General features: G+C 35.8%; 1 protein-coding gene across 2 annotated transcripts in view; it reads left to right on the top strand.

Annotated features, from left to right (window-relative positions):
- Positions 1–17,666, top strand: part of WDR26 (WD repeat domain 26) — a 37,910-nt gene that overhangs the window by 9,040 nt on the left and 11,204 nt on the right. For both annotated transcript variants that reach the window (XM_027564546.1, XM_027564545.1), the window contains exons 5-9: positions 2,336–2,433; positions 3,850–4,006; positions 7,691–7,829; positions 13,703–13,843; positions 16,962–17,081. In XM_027564546.1, coding sequence (XP_027420347.1) covers positions 2,336–2,433; positions 3,850–4,006; positions 7,691–7,829; positions 13,703–13,843; positions 16,962–17,081 — 655 coding nt within the window. The remainder of the gene's footprint in view (positions 1–2,335; positions 2,434–3,849; positions 4,007–7,690; positions 7,830–13,702; positions 13,844–16,961; positions 17,082–17,666) is intronic.

Below are 17,666 nucleotides of genomic sequence, written 5' to 3'. Positions count from 1 at the left end.
ATTTTATCCTCACATCAGTGCCCAAAACCTTGGTTCTGGACCTCCCTCTGTTCTGTCTACACACACTTCGTAGGTGATCTCCTACGCCATGGCTTCACATACCATCTATATGCCAGTAGCTCATAAAATTACCCTCATCTGAACTCCCAATGTATATATCGAATAGCCTGCTTGATAGTGTCCATGTGTAATAGGTATCGCAAAGTTACGTGTTCAGAATAAAAATTCTTGATTCCCGTGATCCCTCCACCTACCCCCACAAACCTGTTCTTCCTCTAGTTTTCCTCATCTCAGTAAATGGTAATATCTTCTACCCACTTCTTCCAACAAAAAACTTAAACTTCATCCTTGGATTTTAATCTTTTAACTGTATTGTTCGTGTAAGGAAATAGCTCATAGAAGGCAGGTATCAAATTTGACATGTTTTTTTCTCTTATTTCAGTGTCCTTTGAGTTATATACTATGTGACCCCCATAAACAGACACGCATTTGAAACGTTAAAGTATAATGTATATTTTCAAAAGGAAGCAGAAGTAATCATGGATAACTTGGAAATTTTTTTAAAGAAAACAGTTTTTCATAAAATTGTTAATAAATTTTCCTCCGAAAAAGTTATTTTAGAAACCAAATTTTTGTAGTGTCCAACTTCTTTCATAGGGTTTTTTGAGTCTAATTACTTACACTATTAAAAAATTAATTCTCATCAGCTAAGGCATGTGCATGCTAAATCGCTTCAGTCATGTTTGACTCTTTGCGACCCTATGGACTATAGCTCGCCAGGCTCTTCTGTCCATGGGGATTCTCTAGGCAATAATACTGGAGTGGGTTGCCATACTCGGCTCCAGGGGATCTTCCCCACCCAGGAATCGAACCCACATCAAGTCCCCTGCATTGGCAGGCAGGTTCTTTACCACTAGCGCCACCTGGGAAGCTCCAGTCAAGGCATATTATATAGCAAATAGCAGGAGAACAAGTAGTCCTGCTATTGGGTAAGAGGCTATTAAATTCTTTAACTGCTAAATGCAATTTGCCAAATGCAGTATGCAGTTTAAGAAAAGAAGGTGATGATACGTGTCATGTAAACTGATATATTTCTGTATACCAGATAGTAGACCAAGTACTTCATGTATTCCATCTTATTTAATTCTCACTACTTCTCTTCTTAATATCCTTTTTACAAATAAGAACAGACTGGTCTGAGACCAGAGTATGAGGCACAATAGGAGGAGAGTTACTTGCCAGGTCTAATCTCCATGTTTGATTAATGCCTTCACTTCTTTTACTTGTAAAGCCAGTTCTTCTGAGAAGAGGCAGAACCAGGTTAGAGTCACACTTCCAGCAGGGGGCCCTCATGTATTCTCCAGAATCCATGAATTTAGCACTTATACCTCCTTTGGCATATATAGTGAGTAATAAAATAGTACCCAAATGTTCTTCTTTGGGATCCCATAACTTTGATAAGATCACGCAAGGATGATTATCCAGTTATACCATTTCTTGAGTGGCATTTATGATAAACTCTTGAAGATATGTTGTTTTTGTTTATTTAACTTAGTATGAATATCTTTGAAAGTTTTTTGTTGGGGGTTTTTTGTTTTGTTTTGTCTTAACTATTGAGGAGCAATTAAGTTAGCATAGTGATTAAGAGCAAGTTCTACAGCTACAATGCGTGGATTTATTTTCCTACTTTGCCTCTCCTAAGCCAGTTCCTTAAGCTTTCTGTGCCTTAGTTTTCTCATTTATAAAAATAGAATAATAGTGTTTACTTCATAGAGAATCGTTATGAACATAAAATGAACCAATATATGTTGAGTGCTTAGTGAAGAATAGATCCTGGCACACCATAAGAGCTACATATGTATAATGATATGTAATAGTAAACCTAAGGATGGTGGTGATTGTTTAGTCACTAAGTCGTGTCCGACTCTTGTGAGCCCATGGAGTATAGCCCACCAGGCCCCTCTGTCCATGGAATTCTCCAGGCAAGAATACTGGAGTGGGTTGCCATTTCCTGCTCCAGGGGATCTTCCCAACCCAGGAATTGAACCCAGGTCTCCTTCATTGCAGTCAAATTCTTTACCAGCTGAGCTATGAGGAAAGTACCAAATCTAAGGATACATTCTATTATTGATAGCAAATGATAATGTCTGTTATGCTGTAACTCTTAATTCAGGTGCCAGATTGTATTAATGAATTGGGTCCACTGTAGAAATTTCTTCTTGATATATATTTCTTATAAGAACTAGATCTCCGGAGTATAATCAGTATTTATCAATTATGTTTAATCCAAAGAAAAGGGTTTGATATTTGGTGCTCTCTTTGTCATATTTTTTAGGTATCTGATGTGTAGCCATGCAGAAGACCTACGTGCAAAAGCAGAATGGGAAGGCAAAGGAACAGCTTCCCGATCCAAACTGCTGGACAAACTTCAGAGTAAGCATCTTCATTTTTGATGTTTCTGTATGTTCTCTTAGAAAGGATACTATGAATCCGTTAGGAAGACTTATATCTAGACATACTCTTATCAAGTGGTTATATAGGAGGCATGAGCGGGGAGATCCATTAGGACGCCCTTTAAACCAGAGGCTTCAAAATCCACCCTGGAGTCAAAGAATCTAAACCTCAGGAGTCAGTGAGTAGGATGCTGGTCCCAGAGCATGTCTCCTTCCATTTCTTTTATGTAGTGATGCTCCCCTTAAGATTTTGTTTGGGGGAGAAGTACTGTGGTTAGAGAAAAAACATGGAAACCACAGCTTTAAGCCACAAGTGTTTTAGATAGAAGCAGACCTCGTTGTGCTTCACAGATACTACATTTTTTTATAGATTGAAGGTTTGTGGCAACATTGAGTTGTCAAATTATGGTTAGCAGTTTTTGTAATAAAGTTTTTTAATTAAAGCTTGTACAGTTTTTTAGGCATAATGCTGTTGCACACTTAATACACTACAGTGTAGTATAACCACAACTTTTATATGCCCTGGGAAACCAAAAAAGTTTCTGTAGCTCACTTTATCGTGATGTGTGCTTTATTTCAGTGATCTAGAACCGAACCCTCAGTACCTCTGAGGTGTACCTATTTTTATGTTGATTTCAAGCATAAAGCACCAATTTCCTTTGGTAAATTGTTTTACCCTCCGTCTAGATATTTTTATATAACTTCCAAGTTACAGTAGACATTTCCTTTTTGCCACACCTTTATAATAAAAGACTGTCTTTCCCTCTTTAGTTAAACCATATCCTATGTTTTCATACTGAAGTGAGAGTGGAGATACTTCAGAATCAGAAAACCATGTTGTGGAGGACTAAGGCATTAAAGGATTGAAATAAATTGGTATCGATAATAAAAACACCAGTTATTCCCTGCATTTTCACAGTGCCTTGGCATTAGACACAATTTGATGAAAACTGGAACTTGATTTCTTCCTACATTTTGGTTTGCTCCTTGTCAGTAGAGATTTTTCTTACACTTTTAGTGATGCTTCATCTACCTATGGGACACAAATATCTTTAGATTTTATTTTCATCATCACTACCTTTTCATTTTCTATCGAATTCTTGTTTTTGTTAGGTTTATGTTGTTGTTTTAGGAAATTCACTTGCAAATTAAAGCTCTCCTACCCAAATATATTCATTCTAGTGACAGCATAGCTGTAGTTGCTGACAAATACTCATAAAGCTTACATGTTACATCATTTCACCCAGAACTGCTCTATTTAAAGGTCAGGACATCACTTAGGTAGGGGCAAGTGCAAGAGAAGATGAGTTGAATGTCCTAAATAAAAGTGAACTGTTCTGTTTTGGTTTTTAATTTTAATTTTTGTTTCTCTTTTTAAAAATATCTTCTATTAAAGCCTATTTACCACCATCAGTGATGCTTCCCCCACGGCGTTTACAGACTCTTCTGCGGCAAGCGGTGGAACTCCAAAGGGATCGGTGCCTCTATCACAACACCAAACTTGATAGTAATCTAGACTCTGTGTCTCTGCTTATAGATCATGTTTGTAGTAGGTAAGAGGAAAATATTTTCTATTTTAAAGTGGGCTAACATTTTACAAGCTCACTTATGAAATGTATTAAAATGTTAGGATTTTGTTTTAGACTTTTATCCTGTCACCATAAAGCAATTCATGTTTGCTTTAGCATTTACAAATACAGCTAGAACCACTGAAGTTGACGAGAGAAATTTGTGTATGTTTGTATAGGAAATTACTCCTTGAGAACTGAAGCTGGTTAGCCTGTTTGTTCCTTTACTTGTCTGTGGGTTTGGTTGGTCATTTCTGTATCTGGCCGCTTTTTTTTTTTTTTTTTTTAAGAAATTATAAGTGATCCTGTGTGAGAATGCCAGTGATCCAAGCCTGTGTTGTCTTTGGATGCCATAGACCACTTAGTTATTCCCCTCCCCAATCCCCACCCCCACCCCCCAACATGCCCCAGCCCCATCCACCCCCTCCCAGACATTATGACTACTTTAACTGTGGCCCAAATTATTTTCTGCTCATGAAGATCATGGAAGTACTTTTCATAATGGAAGCTCTGCTTTTTAGTTGAAGCTAACCTTTTGACTAGAAATACTTACAATAACAGGTATTAATTTTCTGGTTTGGGTTTTGTTGTCATAACCAATGCATCTGCATAGTTTAACTTACAAGAATTCAGGCTTCACTTTTGATGTTAGAAGTATTTTGAGTATAAAAATCCCTACCATTTTAATAATTATCTCCAAAATTTCAACAGAGCTTTCATTTTTAAGATACTGAAAAACAAAATGTGAAATCTTTCAAACTCCAGAAGAAAATTATTTGGGTCTGGTGAACCAAACATGACAGCTGCAATGCATATGCTCTATTTCTTTTGTCAAAGATCCTTGGAGAACTATTGAAAATAACATGAATAGGAAGAATAAGAGTGTATATGTGTGAGCGCTTCAAGAAAATGAGGAATTTCTGATAACCATAAAACATATATATGTGTGCCCATATACGCTATGATTTAAGATAATCTTTATTTGCGCATAAACCACTTTCACGTATAGTTGAATTCTCACTTCACCCTCCCCCATTGAAATTTAAAAAATAGTAATAATTGAACTATTGTAAAGTATTGGATAATTACTTGGTGCACTTAAAGAAAGTGATTAGAGATCCTTTTCATTTATCCCTTATTACTCCTTAACATTGCTTTTTTATTTGCTTATGAGAATTTTTAAGTCTTTTCATTTAAGTTGAACAGAGGTAGGAGGAGAAAATAGATTAAAAGATTATATGGTTTTGTATTTTATAGCTCCTTTGAAAATTTGAGATCAGTGTGAAAATTAAGGCAGTTGTGAACCCAGGTTTTTTTTTGGTTTGTGAATTTATTGCTGGTGGTATACATTGAAAGGTATAATATATGGTAGACTTCATGATTCAAGAGGTATCAGTAAGTTTAGAGCTTGCCTTCCTGTTTGGAAACAGATGTATGAGAACATGACCTCCATTTTTCTTAAGTTCTTTCATTTCTATGTCAGTATCTGTGAGAGTAAATGATGGACAATATTTATTTACTCTGACTTTTCCCAACCCTCAGATCAGGGATCAGGCTCCTCCAAACCTGCATAGAAAGCACCCTATTTACATAGGAATGAAAGAGTTCTTGCTCCTCAGAAATAACCTTTGATGATTGGAGGTCTTCCTAGTTATGACTCCCCCCCGCCCCGCTACCCCAGTCCCCGTCCCCCTCCACAGTACCTCCACTTTAAAGCCAGCTTCTTAAAGTAGTTACCTACTATACATTTCACAGTATCTTCCTTACCACTTCTTCACTCTTCACATTTCTGTAGTAATAGGATTTATGCAGTCAGCACAACACCAGAACTTCTTTCCTCCTCATCTGCACTGAAGAGATTTTATTAGATTATATATATTATTTATATTTTTTGCAATTAGTGCATATATATATTTTTCATTAAATTTGATCAGTAAAGGATGGGATTTTTTTTTTTTAATCTGTAGAAGTTTTTTTCTTTTTTTGTGGTTTTTTTCCCCCCACCAACAATCAGTGGAAGGATGTTTCCACAGATAGCTTTTTATTTTTATAAGTATTAGTTTTTAGTAAAGGTTCATAAAATATTTATAGAATGTTAAGATTTATAAAATGTTAAGGTGTTTAGCTTGATTAAAATGCTACTTTTTTCAGTTTGAAGGAAGGCCCTTATATTTTTAACAAATTTTACATTTATTTGGAATCAAAGATAGACTATCATTTTACTACCCTAAAGTTAGCCTTTTAATAAACTAAGGGCTTAATTACTAGTCTTTTTAGAAGATGACTTAAGTAATAATAAAATAGTGACTATTTGAGTGCCACTCTGGTGTTCCCATACAAGGGGGGCTTTCCTGGTGGCTTAGTGATGAAGAATCCACCTGCCAGTGCAGGAGATGGAAGTTCAATCCCTGGGTCAGGAAGATCTCCTGCAGAAAAAAATGGCAACCTATGCCAGTATTCTTGCTTGGGAAATCCCATGGACAGAAGAGCCTGGCAGGCTACAATCCATGGGGTCATAAGAGAGTCAGACAGGAGTTAGCAACATAAAACAACATTTTTAAAAATAGACTTAAGAGTTTACCCATTAATGTTTAAGTAACTTTTACAATACAGATCTGTATTGTCCCAACAGTAGCCACTGATTACATGTAACCATTTAAATTTAAATGAAAACTAATTCAAGTTAAATGAAAAAAATCTAAGTTCTGCAAGTACGCTAGCCACCTTTCAAGTGCTCAGTAAACACACAGAGCTAGGGTATCAGATTGCACAGTGCAGGTATATAAGGTTGGAATTATCACAGGACGCTCTATTGAATGGTCCTGATAAACTGGAAAAGGATAGAATGGTTTTTAAAAGTGAATACTTAATGAGAATAGTCAGTCTTAGCTTTTTCCTCTTTAACTTAAAGGTAATCATAGAATTCTTTGTCTTTAATATATAATAACTGCAACTTTATAAAGTACTAGCTAAACATCAGAGCCAGTCTAAATGCTTTACATTCATTGTCTCATCCTTTTTATTTCATCCTTATATAAGGAATTCTATAAAGTACTCTTGTCTTTAGGTTATGGTTGGATATATTGAGATTTAGAGAGATTAGGCTTCTCAGAATCACAGCTGGTAAGTAGCCAGGATATGAACCTGAGTCTCTCAGATTCTACTGCCCCCATTCTTAAGACTTTACTTTTGACCACTACGGCCTCTACCATATATTGCACTTCTCTTGTGCTGTCCCCAAAGTAATACTAGCAGTCCACTTTTGAATGGCTGTTGCATTCCAGGAATTTTAGATGTATTTCTCATCCTTACAGGAACCCTAAGAACCTTGGTAGATTCATCTCGTTTTATAGATGAGAGAGCTGAGACTCAGGAGTTAAATGGTTTGGCAAAGATACTAAAGCTTGTAACCCCAAATTCTCTACAGTGCCTATTCTGTTTGTCACACCAAGTTGCTTTTATATCAGTGAACATGTACATTATTTCTTCTAGAACAACCTGATCCCAGCCACTTAACACAGACAAACATGAAGACCTGGTTAATTGTTATTTATATGAATTGACTTAATCTGAGCAAAAAATGTTTCATCTTTTTTTTTTTAACATTTTTCATTATTATTACTCTTAATCGATTTTAAGAGTAATTATTTGTGGATTTATTTGTTTTAGGAGGCAGTTCCCATGTTATACTCAGCAGATACTTACGGAGCATTGTAATGAAGTATGGTTCTGTAAATTCTCTAACGATGGCACTAAATTAGCAACAGGATCAAAAGATACGACAGTTATCATATGGCAAGTTGATCCGGTATGTACTCTAAATATGAATGTTTAGATTACAAAAAAAGGTAATTTTTCATCTAATTAAGTACATAATTTTAAAGTATTCGTATATAAATAGCATTCTTTTCCAAGAGCATTTTTTGTCATCTTTGTCATGTCTTACCTCTTTCTGTGTTGTTTAAATAATACATAGAGATTAATATGATCAGAATTGTTGAGTGTTACATGCTAGGATTGTGCTTAGTCTGTGTATATTTTGTAATTTCATCCTTTGATTAACTCTCTTGAGATACTAATATCTCCTGTTTTCAGATGAGGAAACCAAGGTAAAAGTTGAACACCTAGGCTCTCACAGCTTGTAAATGGCAGAGTTAGACTTAAATCCAGGGATATTTTTACTCTAGACCTACTGCTCTTCAATATCTCTGCCAATCAGCTATCTTTGTTAGTATTTGATTTACAGATTAATGCAGTAACCATTCTGACACACGTTAGAAAAGACTCATTTACCATTTTGCCTTCCCAAACCCTTCATTATCTTCTGTAATTTGTGGAACTTCTGTTAAACATTCCCCCACACACACATTTCTTTCCCCCCAGTGATACATATGAAAAGTATTGTATTCTGGATTTAAAATTTTCAGTGCAGTTCAGTCGCTCAGTCGTGTCCAAGTCTTTGCGACCCCATGAACTGCAGCACGCCAGGCCTCCCTGTCCATCATCAACTCCCGGAGTTTGGATTTCACCCAAACCCATGTCCATCGAGTCGGTGATGCTATCCAACCAGATCATCCTCTGTCATCCCTTTCTCCTCCTGCCCTCAATCTTTCCCAGCATCAAGGTCTTTTCAAATGAGTCAGCTCTTTGTATCAGGTGGCCAAAGTATTGGACTTTCAGCTTCAACATCAGTCCTTCCAGTGAACACCCAGGACTAATCTCATTTAGGATGGACTAGTTGGATCTCCTTGCAGTCCAAGGGACTCTCAAGGGTCTTCTCCAAAACCACAGTTCAGAAGCATCAATTCTTCAGTGCTCAGCTTTCTTTATAGTCCAACTCTCACATCCACACGTGACCACTGGAAAAACCATAGCCTTGACTAGACGGACCTTTGTTGGCAATGTGATGTCTCTGCTTTTTAATATGCTGTCTAGGTTGGTCATAACTTTCCTTACAATCACCATCTGCAGTGATTTTGGAGCCCAGAAAAATAAAGTCAGCCACTGTTTCCCCAACTATTTGCCATGAAGTGATGGGACTGGATGCCATGATCTTAGTTTTCTGAATGTTGAGCTTTAAGCCAACTTTTACACACTCCTCTTTCACTTTCATCAAGAGGCTCTTTAGTTCTTCTTCACTTTCTGCCAAAAGGGTGGTGTCATCTGCATATCTGTCTGAGGTTATTGATATTTCTCCTGGCAATCTTGATTCCAGCTTGTGCTTCCTCCAGCCCAGCGTTTCTTATGATGTACTCTGCATAGAAGTTAAATAAACAGGGTGACAATATACAGCCTTGACATACTTCTTTTCCTATTTGGAACCAGTCTGTTGTTCCATGTCCAGTTCTAACTGTTGCTTCCTGACCTGCATACAGGTTTCTCAAGGGCAGGTCGGGTGGTCTGGTATTCCCATCTCTTTCAGAATTTTCCACAGTTTATTGTGATCCACACAGTCAAAGGCTTTGGCATAGTCAATAAAGCATAAGTAGATGTTTTTCTGGAACTCTCTTGCTTTTTCGATGATCCAACGGATGTTGGCAATTTGATGTCTGGTTCCTCTGCCTTTTCTAAAACCAGCTTGAACATCTTAAAGTTCACAGTTCATGTATTGCTGAATCCTGGCTTGGAGAATTTTAAGCATTACTTTACTAGCATGTGAGATGAGTGCAATTATGTGGTAGTTTGAGCATTCTTTGGCATTAAGTTCCCTCAAAAATCAAAATTGTCTTTCTTTATAACCAGGTAACCTACAGATTTGTAGAGAGGAGTATTTCCATTTCTTTCAGCCAAGCAATTAAGGAAGTACATGACTCCAAATAGGTTAAGATGTATTTGGTTTAGGAGTCATTCACCTAAAATCAGAAAGTATAAATAATCTTATTGAGAAAGGGGGCCATGGAAGGAAATATTTTAAAAAGAGTAGAGTCCGTTTGAGAGCATACATCAATTCTTGTGTACCTGCAATATGCTATGAATGAAGAAAGATGAACAAGATCTACTCTGCCTTAAAGCAGGCATTTTTTTCCTTTTATTGTACCATGTATTCCTCTGGCAGTCTGAACCCTATGGAACCCCTCCTCAGAATAATGTTTTTAAACGCATAATCCAAAGCACTTAGGAAGCCCAAGTATATATCATAAAGGTAAACCCAATTATACTGAAATATAATTATCAAAATAGTACAAAAACAGATACAGTATAGTAATATGCCACTTTTTTATAAGCTTAGTAACAGATTCTAGTAGCAGATCCGATAACTTCAAGAATTTTGAAGTAGTGACAAGCATAAAATTTTGAGATATCCAAAGCTATAATATGTGAAAATAGTTGAAATTTCCATTATTAATAGTCACCTAATACCACCCAATGCTGCCTTGTTAATTGCCTGTATTCAGGATTGAAGGAAATATGAATATCAGTGTGTGGTTAGTGAAAATAAAGAAGTGCATTTTCAAGTATAAGAACTGCTATTTAGTAAGCGAATAGGATGAGTAAGGCAAAGCATGGGAAATGTGACTAGAAAAAGAGGTTGGGATCCATCATAACCTTATCATTGGAAGGACTGATGTTGAAGCTGAAACTCCAATATTTTGGCCACCTGATGCGAAGAGCTGACTCATTTGAAAAGACCCTAATGTTGGGAAAGATTGAAGGCAGGAGGAGAAGGGGATGACAAAGGATGAGATGGTTAGATGGCATCACCGACTCGATGGACATGAGTTTTGGTAAACTCCAGGAGTTGGTGATGGACAGGGAGACCTGGCGTGCTGCGGGTCATGGAGTCAGAAAGAGTCAGACATGACTGAGTGACTGAACTGAACTATTATAAGAAGTATTTTCATTCAGTAGTTATTTATAACATGTCCAAAAAGAAAGCAACCATATCAAAACTTCTTTATTATATATTTTCTTGTAGCAGCAATGTATGAGTCCCTTTTGTTTAGTAAGTATTTATTGAGCACCTGCTGTGTGCTTGACCTTTTGATAGAAGTCAGACTGGGCTCCTGATATACATGTAATTATTCTTTAGTGAATGCTACAGGAACTCAAAAAAGAGATCCTACTGGAATTGGAAAGCAAGGAAAAGTATGAGAGTGAGATGAAGGAGAAGTAAATTAGGCAAAACGTTACAGCTGGCCCTCAGGTGAGAGAGAACGTGACTGGGCAGTTTGGGTGAAGACTGTAGAGTAGGAGATGAAGTTCATGAAGTAAGTAGCACCCAGATCAAGGAGGATCTTCTATACTTTGCTAAAGAGTTCAGGCTTTTATGCCAGTGTTTCCCAAAGTGTTTTTACGAGAATACTGGTTATGTAAAATGTTAACAGTGGTTCCATGTAAAGGGCTTTTGTGTCCAGATTAGCTTGGGAAATGCAGAATCAGTGCTTACATTTAAATCTGAGATACAGTGGGTTTTAGAGTTTGATATCATGATATTTTTCTATGTCAAATACTATTTGAAAAACTTGTTAAGAAAATCAGTTCTGTTTTTGAATGTGTATTTTTAGTGGATAGAAAGAATATAGAGAGAGAACCTTAATATTTGAAGATGTTATCCAGTGGTTAGTTTCCTTTAACAGGTTTTTTTTACCTTTTTTCCCAATAAAGAACTTTACCCATTCCCCTCCTCAGAATCCAAGCAGAATTAAGTGGATTGCATGAATGTGATAATACCATTTGGAATAGGTTACTCTTTATAAAGGCATTGTACTTCTGAAGATACAATATTAGTATTCTCATTTGTTTTCAACTTTTCCTTTCACGGCTATTTTTTAATTGCATGAAACTATTAGTTTTTTAGTTAAATATTTCTGTAGTAGCTTGTCATTAGTTTAGAAGCACATCTTTGTGTAAATTTAAAACACCACTATGAATGAAAATTTGTTCCTAGAAGATACTGGGCTAGTCCAAAAGACTTGACATGCTTATTAAATTATGCAAGCTACTTTGACCTAATGATACTATGATCTAATAGCCCAGGCCTATTATCATCTTCCCAAAGAAGAATCAGAAGTAATGGCATTGTAAACTATTGAATTTTCAAAACAAATTCCCAATCTAGTTTTATCAGACTAGTTCCAGACCCATTTCTAACTGCTATAGGTCATCAGCATTGGAATTAGCCAAAACTGGTCCCCATTAAGTCTAGTCTTCCCAAATTCTGCTTCCTTCACACCATTTACGTTCATCCTTATTCCCTAAAACAGAAATTTAGAGATAGTCTTTGAACATTTTTTGTCTCATTCTGTCATGTCAGTTTTATGTTCCACAACCTATTTCAGTCCTGACCATGTTAGTTTAAGGCCCATTTCTTGTCTTAACTACGTGACTGTTGTGCTGGCTCATTAGGAGTGTCCTTATTCTGCATCTCTCTCTGTTCTGATTCTTCTTCCACCCTGTTAATCAGTTCTCTTCCTAAAGCCAAGTATGTTATATATTCCCAAGCTTAAAAATCGTTCTTCACTTACAGGATAAAAATTTAACCCTTTAGTCTAAAATAAAGATGTCAATTTTCCAGTCTTTTCATTTGCCACTCATGTTTGCAGTTTATATATTTCATCCTGTATAGCTTTAGAGTCACGCACCTCAGGTTCAAATCCCTGGTAATACTATCAATAAAGGCAAGTTGTTTCTAACCTTTCTCAGTCTTCATGTCCTTTCCTATAATATGGGGGAGGAAAATAATTCTTAACCTTTTAGATTTATGAGGTTTAAATGAGATTGATTGTGAATAGTGCTAATACTGATTAGCACTAAATAAGTGGTAGCTCTCCTGGTGGGAGTGTAAAATGGTTTAAACACTTAAGAAACAGTTTGGCAGCTCCTCACATTGTTAAGCGCAGAATTGGCATATGACCAGCAATTCTACTCCCACACATACACCCAAGAGAAATAAAGACATGGGTCTGCACAAAAACTCTTACATAGTTGTAGCAGCATTATTCATAATAGCCAAAAAGTGGAAACAATCCAGATGTTGCTTAATATGGTATAGGCATAAAATGGAATACTATTCAACAATTAAAAGGAATAAAATACTGATATATTCCACAACAGGGATGAACTGGGAAAACATTATGCTAAGTGAAAGAAGCCAGTTACAAAAAACTGGACATGTTGTATAATTTCATTTATAGGAAATGTCCATAACAGACAAATACATGGAGAAAGTAGCAGTTGCCAGTGCTGGAGAAAGGGAGAATAGGGGATAACTGCCACTTAGTATGGAGATTCTTTTTGGGGTGATGAAAATGTTCTCAGTAATGGTTGCACAATCTCTGAATATACTAAAAGCCACTGAATCAAATACTTTAAAAGGGATGAATTTTATGCTAAGATAACATCTCATTAAAACTTTTTAAGAGGAGGGGGTAGCTTTTATTATACTTGTTTTAAGTTTCCTTGAAAGTCTCGTAAGTACAAAGTCTGTGTCATCTTTATTTCCATCTAGCATTCAGTGCCCTTGTGTGTAGTTGATGCTTAACGGATGTTGCAGCATGAATGAGTCTTCATGAAGCAAGTTAGAGGTTCTCTTAGGGGCAGGGAATTGGCAAAATCTGTGAAAATGTCCTCATATTAAACTATATTATCAAAGTGCATCTCTGTAGCTATTTAAGTTCTTACGCCCAAAAAACAGTGACTTTAGAAATGAGAGTTAACTAAGTTGTGTATTTTCCCTCCTAGGATACACACCTGCTAAAACTGCTTAAAACATTAGAAGGACATGCTTACGGCGTTTCTTATATTGCATGGAGTCCTGACGACAACTATCTTGTTGCTTGTGGCCCAGATGACTGCTCTGAGCTTTGGCTTTGGAATGTACAAGTGAGCAAATTTTATCCTTGGTTTAGTCTTTATAATCATACTGCACATCTTCATTATAACTTTATTCATGATCTGTAGAACCAAATCATTCAACCTAAATTCCCATGATATATTTCTTATAAAAGATAATTAATTCATCAAATGGAACCCAGGTGTCCAGATTTATAAATTTAAATATTTTGTTGAGCATGATAGCATTTTTGAAAGAATGATCAGTAGGTATTTTTAGGGATGTGGTACTTTATAGTGTGTAATATGTTCTATTTTACTGTGATACTTTGTACCTCAGTAAAGATTTCACAGTTGTTTTGAGGTTCCACAGTTCGATATAAAACTTACTTTTCAAGTGTGGAAACATGGACATGACACCACATTTTCCATTCCAGTGGCAATTGCACCATTTCCTTACCTATATTTAATGTTACAGTCTCGTTTAGTAGATTTAAATGATGTTTACAGTACTTACTATCAAGAGTTTTATTGTAGTTTCTAAATGAACTTAACACTTTATCTAGGGTTCCATTTTAGAAGAACTCAGCACTGAGTTCACCCTGTCATCTATTGGCTCTATTAAGTTCTTCCATAAGCTGACTGGTTAAATGATTTTTTTTTTTTAACTTCTTGGCAGGGGAATAGTTCAGGCTACAGTTTGGGTGTAAAAGTATAAGCTGATGGGATATGGTTTTGAGTTTGGGGACCCATGTGTAAGTTGATTTTTATCAAGAGTAAAGATAAAAGCTCCATAGAAATGACTCAATAAGACAGTATAGAAGACAGATAAATACTAAAATGTACCTGTGCCATAAATCTAATTCTACAGTAAGATTTATATTTCACCCCAGTTTTTTATTAAGAAAATTTTGAAATACTGAGAAAGGTTGAAATATGAATATAATGATGACCTGTATCCGTGCCACCGTAGATTCAGCAGATATTATTAACATTTTGTTACATTTTGTGTGTATATACCCACATGCATACAAACATACATATTTATATATCCATACCTAAAACATCTGGAAGTAAATTAAGATAATATTTTACCACTATTTAAACATGTATTTCCTTAACAGTAATATTCTCCTACATACTCAAATGCCATTATCTTACCTATAATTCTCTAATACTTGTTTCATAATTTAAAAATCCCCAGTTGTTCTCAAAATCAGACTAGTGTTGAATCAGTGTTGTATTTGTGATTGGGCTCAAGGTGGCCAAGCACAGAGTAGATCACATGGCTTCTCAAACAAGCTTAAGATGAATCTGACCTAAAAGACAATTTCTGCCCCCTCAAAGAGAGGAGGCGGAAATTGTCTTTTATATGGTCATAGTCCCACAACAGAGAGTCAGCCTGTGTAGTCTTCTTTAAATTCAATTTTGAATTTCTGGACAGTTAGACTGTTATAGCTTAACTGTTTTACTGTGTCTTATGTTACAGACTTGTTCTAAAAGGGTGGTCCTTTTAAGTCAGTTTTCAAAATTGCTCCTTTGAGATTTTATGTAGATTACTAATTACAGGTTTCCCCTGCTATCTGAAAGTAGTTATTCCTGTGAAATTTTTCATAAGCTAAAATGGCATAAAGAAGCAGTTACCTTAGGACACATCTTACTAAAGGATGCACAAAATAAATCAAGATAAAGCACAGGTGCTCACATAGCTCAACGCCATGGCAGCTTGATGCTGAGATGCTGAGTGTAGTTCCTGGGAAGGAGCCCTCTCACTCTTCAGAGTGTATGCTGCCTCTGTAACAACTCCCTGCGAAACACTGTTTTCACTTTCCACAGACATTTTTCGTAAAAGCAAAAATCCTCTTCAGATGTCTTTTGCTTGGCAAAAACAAGTGCTAATGTAGATCTTTGTAAAAGCCAAGTGGTACAAAGCAAACTTTAAAAATTCTGGGGATACCTGTAATGTCCTCATACTCAAACAGTCCTGAGCATAACAGAGGAAAAGACCATTTCTGCCTTCAGAACTTACTGTAAATAGAAAATGCTGAAGATTCAGCTGTTGCATATGTATTTGTGTTTCTAAATTTTTTTTTTACCCATTTATATTGCACAATCTCAAAAGACCGTGACTTGAGAATAGTTAACAATATGGGGGAAGGGTTTAAGATTGCTGAATTTTTTTTTCTTTTTCAGTGTAAGGAAGACATTCTGGTTTTTGTGCCCTCTTTGCTTTTATTACTTGGCCCCATTTCATGATCATGCACCCTTTTTTTTTTCTTTTCTTTTTTTTTTTTTAATTTGATTACCCATTTCTCACAGGAAAATTATGCCCATGTACTTTTTATTATCCCAAGGGCAGCTCTTATCTCTCAGATCCTGTTTCTAATCCATGAACAAAATGGAATCAAGACTAGATTAAATGGTATGTGTCTACCTTCTAAGTTGAATAACTTAGAAAAAATAACAGGAGGATATCTGACGGTTGTAACCAACTAAATAGTCTTACTTAGTTGGAAATGCTTTAAAATGACTATGCTAAACAGTACCAATGTCCTTCACTCTTTTCTGTTACTTTTAATTGAAATAAAGTTGTATATCAGAAAAATAATTTTTATTTTCCCATTCTCCCTTCTACATTTTGAGCATATTGGATATGAAATTAATGTAATTTAGACTGCCTACACTCTTGGCCTAGAGTAAAGGCATAGTTTTTCTGCCTATTAATCATGTTCTTAAGGAGTTGCTAATTGCATGAACTACAATTTTAGAATAAAATAAAGAACTGTGAACTAAGGAGAAGTGAGAACTCAGAAGCAATAGGTATGTTGTGCTGGGCTTTTCATCATTGTACTTGGGGAAAATTACTTGTTTTAATTTATGCATGTAATTGATTTAAGACAAGAGTTCTGTTTGAAGTTTATCTCATAGCTATTCTTTGAATCACCTATGCCAGGCTTTGTTTGACTCCTGAGTTTTTTTCAAGTATTTAATTTCTCTTCTGAATGCTATAGTCTTGTTCTATAAGGCCAATTTAAACAGTTTACTTTACTAATTAGGAATATTAAACTAACCAGATATCCCAGTTACTATCCTTTTTCTGTTTTTTCTTTATACGTTCCCTTTAGAGGAATATCTTGAAGATCTCATCCACAGTTTTATTTCCTTGTAGACGGGAGAGCTAAGGACAAAAATGAGCCAATCTCATGAAGACAGTTTAACAAGTGTGGCTTGGAATCCAGATGGGAAACGCTTTGTGACTGGAGGTCAGCGTGGGCAGTTCTATCAGTGTGTGAGTATTTAGTGCCCTATTTCAGATGCCTACAAATTTACTTAAAAGCAAATTCAGTTTTGTAAAAATAAAGAATTCACTTGACTTGATAACTTTTATAAAATATATGAAAACCCACTTGACTGTCTAAGATAAACACTGTCCAATAGAACTTTGTGTGGAATCTTTTTCTTTTTTAAAAACACATTTCAAGTGCTTATACAAAGTATAGGCTTTGAATTTAGTGAAACATTAAAAAAAAGATTGTCCTACTAAACATTTTGTTCTTATAAATAAATAAGTTTCTTATGTATAGGGACAAAAAGTTTTAGTATTTAATTCTTTGGTGGGGAGATCTTAGGCCCTTTGGATTTTTTGTATCTCTCTCGGCCTCCCTCCCCTCACCTGCCCCCCTCCCCGAAAAATGCTGTATTTCATGAGGAGACTGACTTTTAAATATTTGAGGAATAAAAGTGATGATGAATGTTGCCAGGAAACTTTCCAGTCTTTATTTGAGGTGTCTTCTGATCATTACCTGCCCTAGTAATCTTGCAGTGTTGGGATAATAAAAGTAAGTAATAGGTAAAACATCTTATGACAAAGTAG

The sequence above is a fragment of the Bos indicus x Bos taurus genome, chromosome 16, assembly GCF_003369695.1.
Source record: "Bos indicus x Bos taurus breed Angus x Brahman F1 hybrid chromosome 16, Bos_hybrid_MaternalHap_v2.0, whole genome shotgun sequence".
Classification (NCBI taxonomy): Eukaryota; Metazoa; Chordata; class Mammalia; order Artiodactyla; family Bovidae; genus Bos; species Bos indicus x Bos taurus.
This window is presented reverse-complemented; position numbering and strand designations above follow the sequence as displayed.